This window comes from Mytilus californianus, unplaced genomic scaffold (genome assembly GCF_021869535.1).
Source record: "Mytilus californianus isolate M0D057914Y unplaced genomic scaffold, xbMytCali1.0.p SCAF_3, whole genome shotgun sequence".
Lineage (NCBI taxonomy): Eukaryota > Metazoa > Mollusca > Bivalvia > Mytilida > Mytilidae > Mytilus > Mytilus californianus.
This window is the reverse complement of record NW_026262679.1, coordinates 107809515-107824520: the sequence shown is the minus strand read 5'-3', so window position 1 is coordinate 107824520 and position 15006 is coordinate 107809515. Positions and strand designations below refer to the sequence as shown.

At 34.1% G+C, this 15006-nt stretch overlaps 1 protein-coding gene across 3 annotated transcripts in view; it reads left to right on the top strand.

Annotated features, from left to right (window-relative positions):
* Positions 1-5523, top strand: part of LOC127735728 (myb-like protein V) — a 48563-nt gene extending 43040 nt beyond the window's left edge. For all 3 annotated transcript variants that reach the window (XM_052246010.1, XM_052246009.1, XM_052246008.1), the window contains 2 exons: positions 3431-4037; positions 5237-5523. In XM_052246010.1, coding sequence (XP_052101970.1) covers positions 3431-4037; positions 5237-5445 — 816 coding nt within the window. In that variant the 3' untranslated portion in view covers positions 5446-5523. The remainder of the gene's footprint in view (positions 1-3430; positions 4038-5236) is intronic.
* The last annotated feature ends 9483 nt before the right edge of the window (positions 5524-15006 follow it).

Sequence of the window (15006 nt, the reverse complement as noted above, 5' to 3'; positions counted from 1 at the left end):
AATATAACAAATCAAAATTCAAATTTTGACACATGTAATGTCAGGTTCCATAAGGAAAAGCTTTCCTTTTTGATTTTTGTAATTATTCAGATTGGTCGTTCCAGAGTGATCGGACTTTTATATTAAAAGCTATACATCTACTTGTTCTTATGTTTGTTGATACTTCAAGTATGTTTTCACAAATCCCTATTAAATTTTTACTCACTGTTTTGTTCATTCAATAACATGAATGAAATTCAGATTTGTGAACGGGCATATCGTGCTATACTGGCGCAGCTGTTTATTCTTGCTATATTGAATGGAAATCTTTTATATAAATACCTAAGGAAAGTCAGATTGTAATGTGACAATTGGCTTCTATCCCGGTTTCATGACCTTTGGATACGAAGAACAAACCGAAAGGTCCTTTGGTATTTTTGTCAAGTTTCACACCCAGTCAAGTATTTTCTAGTGTAACGTGTTCGTATGAAGATATACTTTTACCGGATATCGGCACAGCAGATTAGATAGGAACTGTGTTCCCGAATGCTATTAAAACAACTGTTTTCGCTATCGTGTACAGCAGATTAGATAGGAACTGTGTTCCCAGATGCTATTAAAACAACTGTTTTCGCTATCCTGTACAGCAGATAAGATAGGAACTGTGTTCCCGAATGCTATAAACGCTATCGTGTACAGCAGATTAGATAGGAACTGTGATCCCGGATGCTATTAAAACAATTGTTTTCGTGTACAGCAGATTAGATAGGAACTGTGTTCCCGGATGCTATTAAAACAATTGTTTTCGCTATCGTGTACAGCAGTTTAGATAGGAACTGTGTTCCTGAATGCTATTAAAACAATTGTTTTCGCTATCGTTTACAGCAGAATCGATAGGAACTGTGTTCCCGGATGCTATTAAAACAATTGTTTTCGCTGTCGTGTACAGCAGATTAGATAGGAACTGTGTTCCCGGATGCTATTAAAACAATTGTTTTCGTTATCGTGTACAGCAGATAAGATAGGAACTGTGTTCCCGGATGCTATTAAAACAATTGTTTTCGCTATCGTGTACAGCAGATAAGATAGGAACTGTGTTCCCGGATGCTATTAAAACAATTGTTTTCGCTATAGTGTACAGCAGGTTAGATAGGAACTGTGTTCCCGGCTGCTATTAAAACAATTGTTTTCGCTATCGTGTACAGCAGATTAGATAGGAACTGCGTTCCCGGATGCTATTAAAACAATTGTTTTCGTGTACAGCAGATTTGTATCTGCGTTTCCGGTTTCCATGACAATACCATGTATTTTGCAATCGTGGACAGCAGATTAGATAGGAACTGTGTTCCCGGGTGCTATTTAAACAATTCTTTTCGCTGTCGTGTACATCAGATTAGATAGGAACCGTGTTTCCAGATGCTGTTAAAACAATTGTTTTCGCTATCGTGTACAGCAGATAAGATAGGAACTGTGTTCCCGGATGCTATTAAAACATTTTTTTTCGCTATCGTGTACAGCAGATTAGATGGGAACTGTGTTCCCGGATGCTATTAAAACAATTGTTTTCGCTATCGTGTACAACAGATTAGATAGGAACTGTGTTCGGGATGCTATTAAAACAATTTTTTTCGCTATCGTGTACAGCAAATTAGATAGGAATTGTGTTTCTGAATGCATTTTAAACAATTGTTTTCGTGTACAGCAGATTTGTATCTGCGTTTCCGGTTGCCATGACAATACCATGTATTTTGCAATCCTGGACAGCAGATTTTTTTTATCTGTGTACCTATAGCATCTGCCATACCGAAAGGCGGTAATAAGTCCTAGATGTGATAAGGTAAATGGTAAGCTTACTGCAATAAATCAACAATTTCACGTCATATATATGTTGTACCAAAATTGTAAGGTTTGGGACAACTTGTATCGTCTCCCTTGTCAACAAATTTTGCAGCAGTAAAAACTATTGGTAAGATTTAAAATTATGTCGGAAGTAAAGGTCTAAAAGCTGACGTTCTCTTTATTTCAACGTATATGAAGAAGCGTTGCTGAAATCACAAATATCTACATGTAAAATCGCATTACAGCAAATATCAACAGTTTTTTTTACTGATAATACACAGCAAATGTTACTCTACTGTTTACAAAAAAATGTGATATGGATAGGAAGAAAAGCTGCTTAAAAATTCACAGCTTTATATAATAATCAATTACTTTGCGTTCAAATGTGCCGAATTACGGTCATATGTCGGATATACACAGTTTTTTTAATTTTTAAGTCCAAAAATGTAATTGATTGCTCTTGTATATAGATTGTGTTCCTTCCAACTATTTATGTGATAAGGATTATTGTGAATGGACAAAATGAACAAACTTTGTATTGCATTTAGATGTAAGCTCTAAGTTTCATAAATCGGATGACTTTCAGTGCTGCAACTATGAAGATTAAGTTTTGTGTCTTTGATATATATATATATATATATTGTGTAGATCCTAACCATATCATCAGTTTTTGCAAGTCTAGGAACACCTTTCATTTTAGTGTTACATAATTTAAAAATATCATAGAGTCGCACATGTCAACAAGTACTTATGCGTTAGCACATTTCATAGTTAAAACCTGGTAATACCATGAGTAATAGTAAAGGGACAAGATGGTACTTTGAACATTTGAACCCCGGGGTTACACAAAGAGGTTGTCACCTATTATCTATCTACTAATCTTGTTTTTCTTGCGTTGTCAGAATTACTTCCCATCTGAAAAAATGTTAGACATTTAAACAATAAACCACCTCTGGTCATTTCTTATACTATTTTATGTAACAATCCATTTTCCCTATTATAATTGTGTTCCTCGTGCTCAATATAATTAATTACTTCCCCTTTGGGGTATATTTTTCAAAAGAAATATGAAATAATTTGGTGTTATAGATTATCAATCTTTTGTAAATATTTATATAATATCTAGACATGCATGAAATTTTTAAGTAAAATGAAAAACAAGAGAGGAAAATGAGATCGTGGACAGATATCAAAAAGGTTTTAATTTAGTCTTTAGTATTTTGTCAGTCTGTAGGGTAAAGTATTTTGCATATGCGATTAATGACACGCTTTTTCACATGATTTCATTTGGGTTTTTGTCTTAGTTGATTTTTATTTATTTATTATTTTCTATTCATTTATTAATTTTAAATAGTACGTTTTTAAATAAATAATTTTTCGTCAAACATAAATTTAAACAACTTCTGATACGCAGAAATAAATACATAAAAACGTTGCATAATTAATTAATGGAGGATAACCTATGGTTTTTGATTAGAATTACAATAGACTAATGAAAAAAGCTGTTCTGAATGAATAATTTATTAATTTAATTGTATAAACTCAAAGAGAGTAATTACAGAGTAGAAAGATAAATAAACAATGCGACATATGTTCTCGTTTTATTTTCCAGTTAATCGACGAAGTTTGTAGCTCACCGAAACTCAAGATGCCCGAGATGGAAAGTTCTGGTGTTTCGACCTTTCAAGAAGAACCCCATAATGTTGCATCTGAAAATATGAATGAAACTGACAATAAAATAGAAAAGGCAAAACGTGTTTTGGAAAATGGAATAATGTCGGATGAAAATAAAGAGGTGAATAACGTAGGTTCTGAAGACGATACATATGATGCCAAAGACAACAAAAATACAGAAACTTTGAATGTAAGTAAAGAATTTCGTGAAATTAAGAATGAAATTGAAGAGATTGCAGTAGATAAAGTGGAAACAGTATCCCCTGACATATCAAATGACGAATTGGAGAAAATCGCAGAAAAGTTTGTCGAAAATATTTGCAACGATGCCAAGAACGAATTCTTTGTTGAAGAAGAAAATAAAGCGAATGAAAAAACAGACTCAATTAAGGACAGTGACGAAGGTATCGACAAAGACATAGAAAATCAAGATAAAGAAGAAAATAATTCAAACGAAGAAACAAATGAAGATGTTAATAGCCAGATAGATGAGAAAGAAAACGAGGAAGCATCGGAGAATAAAATACAGAACCATTCAGCAAAAGGTTTGTTAAACTAATCGTCAATAAGACAGAAAAACACCACATGAGTATCTATGTTATTTTTTTCGAAAATTAATTTTTGGTTAGAGTGTTTTAATTTTTTATATTTATATACAATCATGAGGACAGATTCATTACGAGCTAGGGCTTACATGTAATTGTAAAGAAAATAGAAAAGAAAAATGTTAGACGTGCATAAGCAGCTGATCGGACTTATTTTTCTTGTAAATGAAATGTCCTAGGCGAAAACATTTAATTATTATTTGTGGCAAAAATATAATCATGGAAAAAGTTGCAGCCTTTTGTACACAGCTTTAGTGAACAATGAATACACCAGATTGCGCTCATAATGATGAGCCGTTCGGTTGTTTATTTCTAGCCGTTCGGTTGTTTATTTCTCTACTCTATAAATTCAAGTTTTTTTAATAGTACATCATAACATATTGTTTTTCCTTTATAATTTGCGTTTCAAGGCAAAACCCATTTACTAGTAGATAAATCATAAAAGATCATGTGATGCCTTTAAATCTCGTATGTATTACGAACCTTAATATGAGCTTTATTTTGTTTATTGCACACACATATTTGAAATAAATGAGATGCCAATTAGTCAGGCGATTGTACCAGAAATTACAAACAATTCTTCTCACCTCTTACATCATCTAAAATAATATAAATGATTGTTTGTGATATTTGATTCCATAAAACATGCAAATAATGGGTTTAATGCTTGACAAACAACAATTATCCCGCATATTACTACAACACACAGGAAAATCAATAGTTTAAACAGAGGCACTTCAAAAGATCTCATTTTGATAGGGAAAATTAACACGATTTTAAGTTTGAAATCAATTATGTCATTTATTTTAACATATCAGTTGTATAAATGGAACTTATCTTTGAAATCTGACACTCGATCATTTTACACATCCCATACTTAAGGCATGTGGTCTTGCGACATTGAATTGTTCAAGTTGAAAAGATGTCGTTTTATTGATGAAGCTTATCTCGATTTTAATATGCAACAGAAAGCATGCCAATATTTCATTTCTTATCGGCTTTTGTTATGCAAATAATTAAGTAAATCTCTTGTACAGAATATATGCGATTTAGAATTATCGGGTGTACCGTGAAGTGGATTAACTCCGATAACTTTAGTCAATTTTAAACAAAGTAGTGAAGGTGTGTTTTCTTTACAGTGCATCCAGAAGAAAGTAAACCAGTTGTGGCTAATCTAGAGGACATAACCCAAACAGAAAGTCTTCCTATAGAGGGCAAAAGTGGTAAAGACCAGAAATACGATGTGACCAAGGACAAAATAAAACCCAAACGACGATCCCGTGGAATCAGAAACTCTTTTCGTAGAATGTTCTCCTGCTTTTCAACAAAATCCTCCCAGCTGGAATGATTGTTACCTGATGTTACTTTGATTTTGTGCTGTTTTGTTCATTTTCTGTGTATTTATCATAAATCATCATTTTGTTTATTTCTAGTTTTGTTTTGTAAAATACCAAAGTTGATAAAATAACATTTTAGGTAGTGTGTACTTGAAAACCTTCTCCGTATGACCACCAATGTACTTTTTTGTGTTGTTACGAACCATTATAGTACTGCCAAAGATGGTTACTTCATCAAAGTCACTAAAATTGCACATGGCAGTTAAAAATTTGTTTACTTGTTAGTCTTTTGAACATCCGCTTAAAATTATGAGTATGTTACACAGGCACTTGTCTCTGAATTCCCCCCCCCCTATATACCTTAATTTAAGGTATACTAGTATAGGGGAAAATTCAGAGACAAGTGCCTGTGGTATGTTCGTCTACCATTGATCGTACGTCTATCCAGAATACATGTCTGTCTCGTTTTGTCTCGGCAAACTACAAGTCATTGCTTTTCAGTTTCTTCGATATTTGTCTTCCTGTTTGCCAAAACATACACCTTCAACGGAGGAATAAAAAAGTAAGCAGTAGCTCACAGAAAATGATCCTGTTTTCATGCAGGACTTTTAGTATATATTGATATAGCGCAGTTTTGTAACTTTTTCATAAAAAAGATATTGGTACACTTCAGAAAAAGTTGCTTTCAACGAATCAAGTTTTCCATATTTATGTTGACATTGGATTGTAGGTTTTTTTCACCTATGCAAGACTTGATTTGTCAGTCAGTTAAATCTTTATAAAACTAAAGGGCCAAAGGCACCTGTGTCTCAATCCTGATTTTTCATTACCTCAGTACCTTAGTGATATTTGCAATTAATATCATATTCTGCATCCATATCAATAGTTGTTCTTATTTAATCTTAAATGAACTTGATACACATTGTCTGGACACTTGTCTATTGCTGAAGACTAAGTGTGTTGCCCTCAAGAAATCTTTTCTAGTTTTGTATATTTCTGTCCGATTGACCTAGACCCCGCAGCTCATTTTTATCGAGTCTGCGACTTTTTTGTCGTGGAAAACAAATTTGCGATCCTTCATTCCGTCGTTGCATCGTCAACATTAAGGTTCAGTCTGTGTTTTTTTTAGACCTCAATTACTTTGTCAACTCTTCATGGAATTTTACGAAACTTGGACAGAATCTTTTTCATGATCAAAAGACAGTACCCTCAGCAAAATTTTTGAAAATTTTTGATTTTTATTTTTCCGTATTCTATCTGGGTGTAGAGCTTTACTCTGGATCACAAACGTTTAAAGCCTGAAAGCCATGCTCATTTAAGGTCTTGTAGGCTAAGACTATACTTTAACATACATATGTTAATAGTAATCTCAGTTATAGGTAATAGCTTTTGCTGGAACGTAATTATCGAAAACTTTTAGCCGGACAAAATCAAATGATTTCTAACGATTTTCTTTATATTTCCAACAATATATACGTTATCGAAAATTTATCCAACAGTAATATATTAATTAAATAAAACCTTTCCAGCATCGTTTTCGCTATCTATGTCATCCAATCTAAATCAAGACATATGTAATATGTAGATGATCTCACAACTCCAGCGAAATACAATAACATTTATAAATGATTGAACAATATTAAATGACCCCGTATATATAAATCTGAAATGTGTGTATATTTATATATAGGACTCTAAAGTGCGATGGTACTCTAAAGTGCGATGGTCACGCTAAAGTGCGATGGTCTACGCTAAAGTGCGATGGTTGTTTGTTTTTTTAAGTGCGATCAGATGACACGCTAAAGTGCGATCAGATGACACGCTAAAGTGCGATGGTATATGACACGCTAAAGTGCGTTGGTTTAACACGCTAAAGTGCGATGATCCGTTATTTTTCTAGTTTGAATTGTTTTACACTGGTCGTTTTGATGCCCTTTGGTCGTTATAGAATACTATCTGCGGGGTTAGCCATACGGTAACCTATAGTTAATTACATAAATGACATTAAGCTTTGGAAAGAGACTTGTCTCATTGGCAATCATATTATGATACTACACCTCTGGTCGTTATGTTACTGTCTTGTTGGCGAGTATCCATCTCTTTCACAGACATGACGAAACCATATTGTAAATTATTTTTTTTAATAATTCAATTAGAAAGTTAAAAAGTAGCTTTTATTTCACGCAAGTAAATGACATGGGATTAAAAGCATAGAAGGAGTTTCTGGTGTGACACTTGGTGTATTTTGCCGTTTACGGTATACACCTTCCCCTTACTATCTTCAGTTTCTATGTTTATGAGAAGTATTTTTTTCAGTATCCTGACAGAAACAGGTTTGTCCCCGCCGACACAGCGTGATCAAACGTTTGCATTTCTGTTACTGTGTATGGTTTTTTGGGAAATAACTAATCCGCATACAAACTCCGGATTGGGATCATTTGTTTCTATTTTCTTGTCTAGTAAAAAATCTTCATCTGCACATACATTCTCGTTTACCGGCATGTCCATTTTTGTTAAAGTCAACGTAGTGTAGCAAGGAAGACGTTACCACTGTTTCGGAGTTTGGCAAACGTCCATACTTTCGCGAACAAACGCACTTTCTCGAAAAACGCACTTTAGCGTGTTCCATTAAATAGCACAGACCATCGCACTTTAGCGTATCAAACCATCGCACTTTAGCATAGGCCATCGCACTTTAGCGTGACCATCGCGTTTTAGCGTCCCCATCGCACTTTGTTTTTTATAAAATTCTGACCGTAAAATGAGGATATTGAATTCCATAACTATATAGGATAGACTCAATTATTTCTATTCAAAGCTTCACATAATGCAAAAAAAAAAAAGAACAGGAATAACGAAAAATATCGGACGTTACAACAAACCACACCAACCACAAGAAACTGACTCGGGAAGAAAATAGACTTGTATAAAGACGAACAAAATCAAACAACACATTGTCCATATAGCCTGACATGTATTCCAAATTAGGAAATGCATCTGTAACCTTTGACTTCGAATTGGAATAGGGTCATGGATTTTCAATATTTACCACAGACCTGGACCTTTGTATGGTGTAAAAATTTAATTCGACGTCAAGCGTTACCCTCTACATCTTAATTTCTAAAATATAAATTTCAGTATGAATTCTTGGAAAACAGTTGTTTTCTTCTGCTTTTTATTGGTCTTTGCTGCATCGCCGCTAATCACGCGGGATTTAGGAATTTTAACGAAGAGTGGTGTCTCGGGAGTCACATGTAGAATAATGTGTCCAGATAAATTGGGATCTCTTCCCGCGGACTTTTACCATGTTAACTAGCACATTAACGATTCAGCATGTCGGCGTTGTACAAAGCAGTGACTCTTTTCACAAAAAATCTTAAGAGTAAAAATACTCGTAAGTCATACACATTTCAGTATAACTTACGATAAATTTTAATCGTAAGATTTTTTGTGAAAAGAGTCGCAGGCTTCGTATTCATATACTAACATTTCTCGTCCTAATATGGATGTAATACTTGCCACTGGACGTTAAACACCTATACCATAATTTTCACAATAAAACCAATGATCTTATTAAATAACATAAACGGTACCAATTTTACTGCACCAGATGCGCATTTCGACAATCAATGTCTCTTCAGTGATGCTCGAGTCCAAAATATTTTAAAATCAAAAGCTTATTAAAAAGATGAAGACCTATAACCCAATTTAACCTCCGTTTCTGAACTTATCATATTCCAGTGATCGTACAAAGTGGATTCCTGGTATATCCCCACTAAGATAGTATTCATGGAATTACAGTAGGTACTATACTTTCCTTTTATCTTATATGAATTGAGATACAGCTTCAATCTTTGTTTTCCACAGTTTTATATATGTTGTCTGTATAATATAGTGATTACATCCAGGCATTATTAAATGGCCGTGGTTCGGTCTCTGGAAATTCCTTCATTCCATTTCAATCCTACTGCTTCTGTCCAAATTTTACGTGAAAACAGTATTCGTTATAAAATATAATTCATGCTATTTCCGAGGCTATTTCTTGACCTTTCTTTATTTTGTCGATACGGTAATGGTATTGGTCATAACGATTGCTCTTTTCTTTCCTTGCTTTTTTCCGATTTGTTTTAAGTAGGGATAATTGATCTTTAATGAACTACATTGAACGAAATAAAAAGTAAACCCAGGACAAAAGCTGACATGTTGGTGCTGCAATGTACTCTGTGTGTGTTTTTTTTTCGCTAATGTCCTATGAAATAAAGCTTCAGTCACAACAAAATAGTTCTCAAAACGTCCGGGTCCGTCATTAAAAATACGTAAAACAGATTGTGGTCTGGCTAGAACACATATATTGCTTTGGCCGGACAGTGTATATTTTGCGACCCTAGTTAGTTCTTTAACTATTCTCGATACGTCAATCCAGTCGTCTTTATCCGGTTTGCAACTTCCGTTTATAAAATTGAGAATGGAAATGGGGGAATAAGTCAAAGAGACAACAATCCAACCAAAGAGCAGAAAACAGCCGAAGGCCACCAATGGGTCTTCGATGCAGCGAGAAAATCCCGCACCCGGAGGTGGTCCTCAGCTGGCCCCTAAATAAAATTGTGTGCTAGTTCAGTGAAAATGGACGTCACACTAAACTCCAAAACATATAAATGAACTAAAATTAAAAAAACATACTAGACTAACAAAGGCCAGAGGCTCCTGACTTGGGACAGGCGCAAAAATGCGGCGGGGTTAAACATGTTTTGTGAGATCTCAACCCTCCCCTATACAGTGGAGATCACTTCTAACCTCTCATCAAATCTGCCAGAATCTGTCAGGAGAACTGTTCTAGGACAGTATGTAGAACTGTCATCCTGACACCTTTTAGACAGTTCTAGCTAGAACAGTTCTAACCTAGAACTGATTTGGTCAGTTCTACCTAGAACTGATTTAGACAGTTCTACCTAGAACTGATCCTGACAGTTCTACCCTAGAACAGTTTTAGACAGTTCTACCTAGAACTGATCAAATCTTTGGTCAGTTCTACTACTAGAACAGTTATACGATTAGAACTGATTTGGTCAGTTCTACGACTAGAACAGTTCTACGATTAGAACTGATTTGGTCAGTTCTACGGCTAGAATTGATTTAGTCAGTTCTATCCATAGAACAGTTTTAATAACTCTTTGTCTTAAATATAAATAAGTCAAAAGAATATAATATATATTAAAAAATTGCAGTGACGTCATTTAGAACTGTTCTACAATCCCGACAGGTTTGGTCAGTTCTACGGCTAGAACAGTTTTAGACAGTTCTGTTGACAGTTCTACAGTTAGAACTGATTTAGTCAGTTCTGCTGACAGTTCTACGGTTAGAACTGATTTGGTCAGTTCTGCTGACAGTTCTACGACTAGAACTGATTTGGACAATTCTACCTAGAACAGTTTTAGACAGTTCTACCCTAGAACTGATCCTGACAGTTCTATCTAGAACTGATTTGGTCAGTTCTACCTAGAACTGATTCTGACAGTTCTACTTAGAACAGTTCTAGGGTAGAACTGTTCTAGGTAGAACTGTTCTAGGACAGTTTAGAACAGTTCTATGACAGATTATTCTGACAGTTCTTATGAGAGGTTAGAAGTGATCTCCGCTGTACCTCTAGCCAATGTAGAATAGAGAAACACATAGCAATACGCACAGTAAAACTCAGTTTAAAAGAAGTCCGAGTCCGATGTCAGAATAGGTAACAAAAGAAACTAAGCAAAATGACAATGATACATAAATGAACAAAGGACTACTAGCAGTTACTGACATGCCAGCTCCAGACCTCAATTACACTGATTGAAAAATTATGTCTTCATCATATGAAAATCAAGTACAATCCCTCCCGTTAGGGGTTTAGTATCATACCATCATAAAAGATATGAGAAGAACATAACCCATATCATGCCAACAACTGGTTTTAGAATAAATGTGTTTATTTCCGATGCAAAGACCCTATGAGTGAATCGATATTAATACCAAAATATGCAATCCTTGATAACTTGACAACAGTATCGTAACTTTATCCTTTCCGAATAAGTCTGTTTAAAGGCTTGGTTAGCTTTTGAGGTGAATGCCGACATTTTTGTGCTTTGTAAAGAATATTACCATAAAATATTGGATGTGAAATACCTGAACGTATAAGATGTCTGCATGTTGATTTATATTTACGAATGATGTCCTTGTACCGATGAAAAAATTTAGTAAATTTTTGACTAGTTTGTGATATCGAAAACCATGGTGTAATAATTTTTCAGTAATACAGAGATTTCTTTCGTTGAAATCAAATACGTTGTTACATACACGAGCGAATCGAACAAGTTGAGATATATAAACACCATAAGATGGCGACAAAGGAACGTAAAATTGAGAATGTCACCATCTAAAAATTCGTAAGGGTTCCGCGGAACCCAGTGTCTCGCCTACTTTTGCTGTTAATTGCAGGCTCAACAAAAATGAGGAAAAAAATCAATAAGAATATTCCTTTAGATACTATCTTTTGATTGTAAGAAGCTTCTGTCAAAGTTTGGTATAAATCCAGGATAGTTTATGAATCTAATAAATGTTTTAAAAACTTTAACTGCAGACTGTATTTAATGTTAACTGGAAGAAAAACTAAGTCCATTTATAAGTAAAATACGGATAAACAGGTACAAATTTTAACAAAATTTCCTTCTAGATACTAGCTTTTGGTCATAAACAAGCTTCTGTCCAAAATTTGGTACAAATCCAGGATAGTTTAAGAAAGTTATTAAAATTTTAAAAACTTTTAACCACAGAGTGAATGTATTGTTTCCTGGCAGAAAAACTAAGTGCATTTATAAGTAAAATACGGAAAAAATGAACTTTTTTTTTTAACAAATTTACTTCTGGATACTATTTTATGATCATAAACAAGCTTCTGTCCAAGTTAGGTACAAATCCAGGATAGTTTAAGAAAGTTATTAAAATTTTAAAAACTTTAACCACAGAGTGAATGTATTGTTTCCTGGCAGAAAAACTAAGTCCATTTATAAGTAAAATACGGAAAAAATGAAATTTTTTTTTAACAAATTTACTTCTGGATATTATCTTATGATCATAAACAAGCTTCTGTCCAAGTTTGGTACAAATCCAGGATAGTTTAAGAAAGTTATTAAAATTTTAAAAACTTTAACCACAGAGTGAATGTTTTGTTTCCTGGCAGAAAAACTAAGTCCATTTATAAGTAAAATACGGAAAAAATAAAAAAATTTTTTTAACAAATTTACTTCTGGATATTATCTTACGATCATAAACAAGCTTCTGTCCAAGTTTGGTACAAATCCAGGATAGTTTAAGAAAGTTATTAAAATTTTAAAAACTTTAACCACAGAGTGAATGTAATGTTTCCTGGCAGAAAAACTAAGTCCATTTACAAGTAAATTACGGAAAAACAGGAATTTTATTTTTACAAAATTTACTTCTGGATACTATCTTATGATCATAAACAAGCTTCTGTCCAAGTTAAGTAGAAATCAAGGATAGTTTAAGAAAGTTATTAAAATTTCAAAAACTTTAACCACGGAGTGAATATTTGTGGACGCCGCCGACGACGACGACGACGACGACGACGCCGACGGAATGTAGGATCGCTATGTCTCGCTTTTTCGACTAAAGTCGAAGGCTCGACAAAAATGGATAATTAAGAATAGGAAATGAAAAATCATCTCTTTTATCACAAATTTTGGTATTAAGCTTCCCGTTAAAGATAAAGATATCAAGATCCAGGAAAGGGCAGTGTTCATTGTTAGTATTAGCTTTATTTAAAGATCGGGTAAAATTGCCCGTTCACCTCATAAGAACACCTTTTTCGAAAAGTCCAAGCTCGTATATATGTAATCCGTTTACACCAGTTTGTAACTAGTCCTATACTTCGTTCCCCATACGTCGAAATCCGTTATAATTAGTTCCTAACTCGATCATCTCGTTCACCGACAGTTAAAACTATTTCTGACTACGTAATCATCTCGTACCTAGTGCGTTCAGAACGAAATTGTCATCACGTCCTGGCCTGACGGCTATGAAAACCCAGCACGTTTCTACCAGTACTCCCTCGTATGTCGTTTTTTATATATTTTTTAGTTGTGCTGGTAGTATTATACCTTGTGCCTTTTTAAAACATGATACTGCATATATGGTGACATGCTTTCTGATTGCTTGAACCTATGGTGATATTCGTCTTAAATGTTATAAGCTGAAATACAGCATGAAAATAAGTATGTAAATATAGTATTATATAATTTCCTCTTTATACAAACTAAAACTGCATGTGTCCCTCAGCTGTAACGTTATTCATGTTTCTGGGCATTTAAGCAACCAAATGATTTAGCAAAATAAACACTTATTGGCATCTTAGGCTTTTATTTTAATGGGAAAAGGGGAGAAAATAAGGGCTTAAAGCTCAATTCCTTAAATAAACAAATCCTGAATTAACATGCTAGGTGTAAATAAATCATATGCTGTCATGAATAAAGTATTAGTAGTAATTTAATCGTTACGTATTATAGCCATTGTTATACTTATTACTTAACTATGAAACATTATTACAGTGATACTATCCGTTTCTAAATCTAAGAAGGCTATTCACAAGCAGAAAACACGATATCCATGGTGCTTTACATAATTCATTATACTATACAATGTAACATACTTTCCGGACACCTGTTCGCTATGGGAACAGCACATGGCAAAATTGATGCTGTATTTGTTTTTGTAAAAAAAAAAGGTTTCGGACGACGTCTAAAGGGGTTGCTTAGCCCCAAAAAAGACAACGAGTTAGGGGGAAGATGATGATGTAAAACAGTTTGAAGATTTACAAGATGCCTGAAGAGGAAAGCAGAAAATACTTTAAAGAAAAAAGTTAAACATTAAAAAACAGATATGCAAGATACATGAAGAGAAAAGAAGAATAAAAGTTAAGTGGAACATAAAAAAAAAAAAACACGAAAAAAGAAAGAAAAAAAAGGAATATACTAGTTCACATTTTTCTTATTATATTCAGGCAGTAGTTAGTTACACAAACTGCTACCTTATTAACTTTATGCATATCCGCAGGTACTGCCCGACCTTGTCATGTTTCATCATTATCCGTCTAGCAGTTTCGCTTACAAAGCAAACGGAGACAGCAGACGGATAGACGGACAGGGTGATTCCAATCATATCCCAAAATTTGGTTTGCAGAATATGGTAACTGAGAAAGATTGCGGGTTCGGTGTACTTACATCTACAAAAATCGTACGGGGTTCCGCGGTGATATGCTTTCTGATTGCTTGAAACTATGGTGATATTCGTCTTTAATGTTATAAGCTGAAATACAGTATGAAAAATAATAAGTTCATTTATCAGTAAAATACGGGAAAATGAAAATAAATATTTTCAAAATTTGCTCTGGATACTGTATTTTGTTCATAAACAAGCTTCTGTCCAAATTTCATAAAATTCCATGAAGGTTTGACACAGTTATTGATGTCCCCCAAAAAAAACTTTAACCAGACTGAACCTGAATGTTGACGCTGCCGACGCAG